The 9,038-nt window shown below is 37.6% G+C and overlaps 1 protein-coding gene and 1 pseudogene across 1 annotated transcript in view; one reads left to right on the forward strand and one right to left on the reverse strand.

Annotated features, from left to right (window-relative positions):
- The window catches only part of plcxd3 (phosphatidylinositol-specific phospholipase C, X domain containing 3), a 31,814-nt gene that overhangs the window by 16,398 nt on the left and 6,378 nt on the right, over positions 1-9,038 (forward strand). The window contains exons 2-3 of the mRNA XM_037680338.1: positions 3,350-3,606; positions 5,333-5,506. Of these exons, the coding sequence (XP_037536266.1) occupies positions 3,350-3,606; positions 5,333-5,506 (431 nt within the window). The remainder of the gene's footprint in view (positions 1-3,349; positions 3,607-5,332; positions 5,507-9,038) is intronic.
- LOC119414153 lies at positions 2,539-2,656 on the reverse strand (annotated as a pseudogene).

Genomic DNA, 9,038 nt, shown 5'->3' on the forward strand with positions numbered 1-9,038 from the left:
CTTCCTTGGTCTGCTACATTGGGGGTCGACGTTGTATAAACCTGATAAGGATAATATTGGATTTTTGGCAGATATCTGGTATGTTGATATTTTAAAACGTATTTGGCTAATAATCAATACCAATATATTTTTCCTACACCTACTTACAGAGACTACATAGCTTTCTCTGCTGTGGAATTAAAATACTACATTATTCTGCACGGTCTTTGTCCATTTGATCTGCTACCAAATGCAGATGCCAAAAAGGGGGCTGAAAATGACGTAACACTTCAACTTGGATTATATTTAATGTCAAATTTATTCATGACATTTACTCCTAACACAATGACAACACTCAAACAGTGCAAATTTGTAAATTATCACAAATCTAAACTCAACGGCCCGTGTGACGTCATAACGTTGTGCTGGCGCTGCAGGCATCCTTGTCATACAAAAACAGTGCCATATATATATATATATATATATATATATATATATATATATATATATATATATGCCTTTTATATTGTTGAGTTATTTTGATGGAATGGCCTATGTCCAATATTTAACGCTATTGCTACTATTGGCAGATACTGATACATGTCGAAAATATTGTGCATCCCTAAATTTAATTATTGTATATTTGGTAACACTGATTAGCATTACCTGTAACTAGCAGTAGTAGAATTAGCGCACATAATTTCACAGCAATTTATTTATATATTTATTTTTGTAAATGAAGTTTAATCTTTTTTAAAGTCTAAAAATTCCTGAATCCAAAAGGCAAATCACCTTTTAATGAGTTAAATGAATGTTTTGGTATAAGAACAGTTAAAACACACAAAGTTTGTCTTGCTAGATTTACAAAAACAAACAAACAAACAAACAAAAAAAGCCCCCAAAAAACAGGATCATATACGTGGGAAGGCAGAATCAACATTCTAATATTTTTTTCTTTTTTGGGCCCTGGTTATTATAATTGATCAAATGTCTTGTTTTCAGTCAATAAAAATGGTGGTTTTGTCATTCTAGCTATGGTTTAGTTGTAATTGTAATGGTTGCACACTGGAGAGGTGGCCAGGGTCCCAAGTTTCTGCCATTGTTTTAGTTTTATTTATTAATTTTATTTATTCAATGCTGAAAAGTTTGGAAGCCATTGTTTTATACTGTGAGCACTGTTTGAGCAACAAAACATCAGAGCCGTCTGTTCATCTCCACTTTAGCAATTATAATAATTCTTAAATAATAAAAAAAAAAAATACAATTTCATGTTAATTTTTATATTTAGTATTTTTAATATGCGTTGATTGTGGCAGCCTCAGAATCTCATGGACTTTATACAATCTATGGCCTGCGATGCATTTCATACAACTCTTATAAGATGTTTTGTTCAGGTTTAAGTTTTGTTTTCAGTACATCTTGCATCTGGTTTCGATCAGTGACTGACTGAGACGTTAAATGTCCCACTTCTTTACTTTCAAAAAGACCTGGTTTGATTCCACAATCATCTTTTGGGTCACTGTGCATTTGTTTGGTGAAGCACTGTGCCCGCATCTTGCAGCATTTAGCTGAATCTGATCTAACTATTTGATGTCTTACATTTCAAAAGTCATCTGATTGCTTCTATCTTCAGTCATGAATGAACACGAATAATCCAGCAGCATCACTGAAAGCTATTACTGCTGTACTATAAACACATTTTAGTTGGTGTCAGATGATTTATATAATAAATACACTTTTTAACCTCCTGTTAGTTACCTGTTCCTATAACATCTGTTAAAACAGAACTAGACTGGCATCTTCAGATGTTTTGGGGCTCCTGAAATTGCTCTATTAACGGAGCATACATAATGAATGTTTACGCCTTGCTACATTTTCTACTTGCTGTCATGCAGTGCTTCTTTTCCATGAAGATTTGGATTATTACAATGATGAGAATAATTATTGTACTCATCGTTACAATTTTTTTTCAAGGTTCATGACAAAAGTACCGAAGAAAGTCAAGATTAACACTTGTAGCGTATTAAAAAAAGAGCAGGATTAAGGATGATGAGGAGCCCTTTAGGTGCCTTATTGACATTTTGCATATTACAATAATGAGAATGTACACATTAATTTCAAGGGTTCTAGACCCACACAGCAGAGCTGCCCTTAACTTTAATATAATATCTAAAGTCTGAAGAACAGATAATCTATGCCTTGTCTGAAAGTACGAGAGTCTAACCTGTCACAGTTTATAATTTAATCAGTCATTTCTGCACAAACCACAAGTGGATCTGAATGTATCCTCTACTTAAACAAAAAAAAAGTATAAGTTTAATGAGTAACAGTCAGTTTAAGCTGTACAAAGAACAAACTGCAATTTGTGAATAGCTTAAATATGATATGCTGTACTTTATGAATAAAAAAGAAAGGCACCGTACTGCTTTCTTATTTCTAAGACATGGTCAACAGGGGCGATACTAGGATCTGACCTTTTGGGGTGCTTAGCCCCCAGTACTGATAGTGGCTCTTGATTTGAACAACGCACCCAATGGTGTGGTTTCTGAGAAGTGCAAAAGCTTACAGCACCTGGTATTCCCAATCGGTCTCCCATCCAAGTACTAACTAGGCCTGACCCTGTTAGCTTCCAAGATCAGATGAGATTGGGCGTGTTCAGGATAGTATGGCTGTTAACGTGGAGCTCAATCACTAATAGGACTTTTAGAGGATCATAGCAAACAAAAAATAAATAAATCAGAAGTTGTAACATATCTGCATACAAAACACAAAACAAAACATAACTAACTTTAAGCATTAACCTTTAATTTAACTATTAACCTATGACTGCAAAGCGTTTATAATGCAAAACCCAGCAATATTGTTGGAGGAAAGGGGGTGGAGCTTCTGCCGGTAAGGGACGTTTACCTTCGGGACAAATTGAGGTCAGTTGCTGATGAGCATAGCCTATCGGGTTGATTGACAGGTGGTGTTGAGGATCTGACTCCTGCAAAAAAATTCATATATTTTACTGGCCTGTTTAAGAGTGTCCTTATTTATTTCACATTTTTTAAATATTTTGGTGAATCTAAGATTTGGGAACCAAGTTTCATTACAAAATCCTAATTATGGTTTATAAAAAATTTTTTAGGGGTGCTTCAGTGCCCCTCTAAAAGAGGCTAAAATCGCTGCTGGTCAACAAAGTGTTGTTTCAGTTCAAGGGGTCAGAGTTCACGTTTGGGATGGTGCTCTTTTACTGATGCTGTTGTTCAAATATTTGTTTCCATGGTGCCATGTTGTGCTCCTGCACTGACACCTCTCTTTCATCAGAAATAAAATGTGCAGCTGTTGGTACGTGCATGCAGACTCAACATTTACTGTTCCCCTTCAGGTTCCCATGATTCCTTCAGTTTCTACATCGACGAGGCGTCTCCAGTAGGCCCCGAGCAGCCAGAGACGTTGCAGAATTTTGTTTCTGTTTTCGGCACAGTAGCCAAGAAGCTAATGAGAAAGTGGTTGGCTACGCAGACGATGAACTTCACCAGCCAACTGGAGGCTGGGATACGCTTCTTTGACCTGCGCATCTCCACCAAGCCCCGTGACCCAGACAACGAGCTGTACTTCGCCCACGGACTCTTCAGTGCCACGGTCAGCAGAGAGCAGCCACTTTTTCATGCTTTTTGAAGCAATGACTGTTTAGTGATGTTTGTGGTTGCTTAGTGATGTTATAAAAAAAAATATATATATATATATATATATATATATATATATATATATATGTAGTGAACCAGATGACCTCAAATCTACCAGATGGACAGAGACTGTTATTTTCATTGATCTGAATAAGTCTGGGCCATCTGATGAACTTTCTTTCTTGAATTAATCAAGCAGAAAAGACAATTCTTTATAATCATTACTGTCTTACAAATGTTTTGATAATCAATTGTGTTAGTTTCACTCAATTCTTACAGGTTGAAAAGAACTACTCATTTTTATTTTACATAAACAGTAAGTAATGATTTTTATTCCTCATTCAGAGAAGAAATCACCTGAATAAGCATTCCTTGATTTTCTGTCTGAAATGAGCAAGTCGTAAGTGTGTGAAAGTTGAGGCTTCGGTCAGCTAAATGTTTACTGAAGAAGAAATGTCATGTTTAAACTTTTTCAGAAGATTACCAAGAGTAGACTCCAAAAAGTCTGCTGCTTCTGCAATAATCTTTTCTGTATGTTAAACAAGTTTCATTCTCTGACCTCGACTGTTGATAAACACCTTACGTCAAAACCACTCCTCTTTCTGGTCCTTCCACGAATCAGAAAGCTCTAAATTGAACAGGAAGTAAACTCATTTAAAAATGTGACAACTTCCCAGTTCAAGTCAGAATTCGAGATTTCCAGAATTCCAAGAGAATGAGGGTTCTGAGAGATGTTGGAATGAGAGCTGACAACAGGTCCGATAGTCCAACAGAATGAGCTGATAGAGAGTGCAGAAGATTCCATGGAGAATGGAAAAGTTCTGAAGGAGTTCCGAAGAGAACTAGAGTTATGAAGAGTTTGGAGTTATGAAATCCAGAGACGTTTTGGGATTATAATTCTGTTTTGAACTAACCACGCACGACTCTCCGAGGATTTTTAGCTGTTCTGAACGGAGGCGCTGAAACAGTCTGAAGGACTCTTACTGAGCTGATCTATCGTCAAACCAGGTAAAGATTTCTTCTTCGACTAAAGTGTACCGTGGACGGGCTGAGGATCTGACGGAGCGTGCAACTTCTGGTCAAACAGATTAAATTCCCTCACATATTTCCTCTGTAAGATAAATCTCAATTTACTCTTAAACTCACCTCTCTCTCATAAAACAGTACAGATATTTTAGGAATATCTGAAGCAAAGTCCTCAAATCACCGCCGAGTGATTTGAAGTTCATTATTTGTGAAACTGTCTGTTATTATTTTCATATTTTGCCAAATTAATGTAAATGTTTGATGTTAAACTTTGATTCTGAAAATAAATGATTCCATTCATTTGATGGGTCAAGGATAAATAACGTCTCTCGTTCACATTTCTGTTAAATTCAATGCACGGCTTACACAGTCAGAAAAATGAAGAACTCGTGAAAAGTATGCATAAATATATACACATATATTTGTCATACAACAAGTGACACGTACCTCACGTGACTCACTACATATATATATATATACACAGTATGTGGCAGCCAATTTACCTGTTTGTTCAAGTGCAGCTTGAGAGCTTGATGAAGCAACATACTTCAGAGAGTCCAAGTACAAAGTCACAGTTGTTTGTGCATCTAGATTTGATGCCGTTATGCCAGCGAAGTAATCATTAATCCAGTTGGCGTTCATGTGTTTGTGTCCAGGTACGAGAAGGTCTCGAGCAGATCAGTAGTTTCCTGTCAGCTCATGCCAAAGAGGTTGTTTTCCTGGATTTCAATCACTTCTATGGCGTGCAGAACCTGCACCACGAAAAACTGGTGGCCATGTTGAAAGAGGTGTTCGGAGAGAAACTCTGCCCAGTTGGGTTTGCTCAGGAGGTACAAATACAATTAATATTTTACCTGAGGTAAAATTACAAGTGTATTACAGTCCATGATATAATCTGAAAGTGCCATGTGTAAGCAGCCCCAATTATTATCGCTCAACACTGAAGGTGTGTGTGTTTGTTTGTAGCATTAAAAAAAACAACAAAAAAAAACATGAACTACAGGATTGATTTTAATGAAATTTACAAGTTTGCAGTTGGCACTCAAAATGGTCTCTACAGCTAAGCAATATTATTATACACAAACATTATTTTATTAATGTTAACCTTTATTTAACCAGGGAAACCCCATTGAGATTACAGATCTCTTTTTCAGGGCAGGCCTGGGCCTGAGGGCAGCCTAACATGCATGTTTTTATACTGTGGGAGGAAACCGGAGTACCCGGGGAAAACCCACGCAAACATGAAGAGAACATACAAAACAGTGCTGCATGGTTATAACCATGTTATTAATTTGGTGTGAAAGAAGCGAAGAGTGGTTTCTGAAATACTTTGAGCACTAACTGGTGAGATCTGATTTTCAAACTTGCACAACAACTTTTGGAGCTAACTTTGTCTGTTAGCAAAATCTCATGAGCCACTTGACACATTTAAATGAAACTCAAAAGTAATCAGAGGTTGGACAATTACAACATACTGACTTCTGAAGACACCTCAATTTAAAATGACTGCCCCAGCCTTGGAAAACAAAATAAAATTAAAGAATGACTGTAACTCAACCATTTTCACAGATATTGAGCTAACTTTTTTTTGTTTTTTTTGTAGTTGAGCATCATCCCCAGCACACAGTCAAGGCACAAACATTGTGATGACTCATTTAGTTTTACAAATACAAGGTTTGATGAAATAGGCTCTTTTTCAACATAGGATGATTTTGGTTTCAAGCTCTGGCATGAAAGGTGGCAAGTGATAAACGTTCCTTGAAGGATTGCTCAATAATTAGTTTGTTTCAGGGGCTTTTGTAGAATCCTAACAACTTTTCTCACACAAAAACAAGTAATTTTATGTGGACATGTTCAAGAAGCTTTGAATATTTTTCCCCATCTCTACAAAGAAGACATTGTGTTTTGATCCTTTTAGACACACTATACCATACCAATTTATTTATATAGCACTTAAAACAGCAACAAGGCCAACCAAAGTGCTGTACAAAAGAACCAAACATGCACAGCAGACAGGAAAACATAAAATAGAAATACAGATACAAATAGCAGCAGAAGCTAACTAAAATGGCCAACAGAGTAGAGAACAGACCGGACCAAAACAAATCACACCGTGTTAAAGGCAAGCGAATAGAAGTGGGTCTTCAAGCGAGACTTAAAGACTGAGAGTGTGGGAGCCTGCCGGACACTCAGTGGCAACTCATTCCACAGTCGTGGACCTGCACCAGAGAAAGCCCTGTCACCTCTGAGCTTACGACGAGTTTCTGGGACTGAGAGAAGCATCTGGTCTGCTGACCTCAGAGAGCGCGGTGGGACATATGGCTGCAGAAGATCAGTGAGATAGGATGGGGTGGAACTGTTCAGTGATTTAAAAACATACATGAGAATTTTGAAATGGATCCGAAGGTGAATGGGTAGCCAGTGCAGGGAGGCCAAAACTGGCGTGATGTGCTCTCTATAGCCTGTACCAGTTAAAAATCGGGCTGCAGCATTTTGGACCAGTTGTAGATGAGCAATGGAGGACTGACTGATTCCAAACAGAAGTGAATTGCAGTAATCAAGCCTAGATGTTATGAAGGCGTGGATCACTGTCTCGAGGTTCTTTTTGGAGAGTATAGGCTTCAGCTTAGACAGCCGTCTCAGCTGAAAAAAACAGGATTTGACCATCATGTTTACGTGACTGTTGAGTTTTAAGGACGGGTCCATTATCACCCCCAGATTAGTCACCTTTTGTTTCTCTAGCGGGGCTAGAGAGAAAATGTCAATGTTCACTATGATGAACATCTCTTTTCATGGATCAGTTTTTTTCACTGTAAACAGACTTTTATATTTAAATCTAGTTAAAAAAAAATAATAATAATTGCGTCAGCTTTGCTGCTGTTGTTTCACTAAATGAGCTTCCCATCTACTTCTTTTGCGCACCACTACAATCCCTCCCTTCTTCGTATTTGAAAGCTGTAAAGGGAACAATCAGTCAAAAACTCATCAGCTCTGTAACACCTCACATGTCGTCCATCAAATATCATAGTTTTCCCTGAGTAAGACATAAACAGAAGGAGAAAAGCAAATACAGACATGAAGATTCGTGAAAATAATAGTGATTTTAGGAGATGGAGGGACATGTGAAGTGGTGTGTAATTTTAGAAAAAGCAAATTACTGGGATCCCATTTTTTCCCTCAACTTTTACTAAATCCCATTTTCTTCCCCTCTGGCCTCCTCATGTGGAAGACTTTTGCACTAGTAACTCTCCGACTCGTCTGTCTCAGAACGTGCACACGAACATGAACTTGTGGGTTGCCAGGTCTGACATAATTCAGATCAAACCTGTTACAGTTGTCTCCTTATCTCACGCACTCCCTCATTCCAGTGAGCTTCAAAAAGGATGTTCATCTTGATTTCCAAATTAAAAACTCAAGTTAAAAACATCTAAGACATAATTTTTCCCCCTTTTCATGCAAAAATCTGACTATAAACACCAGCCTGTCTCAAAAAACAAACAAACAAACAAAAAAAGCAGACTTATTTATTAGAATTTGCGTCAGTGACAAATGTGATGTCACATATATATTTAATGGTTATGCAAGTAACCAAGAAACTTACAGTCATAAAGAAGTTTTATGTATTAATGTGAAACCATAAACTGGTGTACATGCATGTGCGAGAACTTCCCAAAAAACAAAATCTAGTGTGCCAAAAGTCCATGCTCAATAATCCATGTAATAATCCAACAATGTTCAGTCAGGTTATCTGGACGGTTTCTTTTTTGCTGAGACGTTTCGTCCTTCATCCGAAGGACTTCTTTAGTCTGAGGAGTCACAAACAGACTGAAGTCTCATAAATACCACACTCCCATAGTGAAAAAAAAAACAGTTTGCTGGTGATAAGATGGTTTCTGGGGCCTGCCCTCTCCCCCGTCAACTCCTCTGAGGCAGTCCTACCAAAATGGTTCAAAACGCAAAAGTTCATGCTCAGTAATCCAGGTAATAATCCAACAATATTCAGTTAAGTCATCTGGGCGGTTTCTTTTTTGCCGAGATGTTTTGTCAGAGGAGAGGGCAGGCCCCAGAAACCATCTTATCACCAGCAAACTGTTTTTTTTTTTTTTCACTATGGGAGTGTGGTATTCATGGGACTCCAGTTTGTTTGTGACTCCTCTGACTGAAGAAGTCCTTCGGATGAAAGCAAAAAAGAAACTGTGCAGATGACCTGACTGAATGTTGAAAATCTAGTGTGAACTTGAGCGTTCAATTTATGCAATGGAAACAATGTTCAGCTACCACACCAAATATACCCGATATCTGTAAAACTGGTTGACTTACAGTTGTTCCTTGTTTATTGTTGTTGTGGTTATTTTCCAGACC

The sequence above is a fragment of the Nematolebias whitei genome, chromosome 8, assembly GCF_014905685.2.
Source record: "Nematolebias whitei isolate Nwh7 chromosome 8, NemWhi1, whole genome shotgun sequence".
Classification (NCBI taxonomy): Eukaryota; Metazoa; Chordata; class Actinopteri; order Cyprinodontiformes; family Rivulidae; genus Nematolebias; species Nematolebias whitei.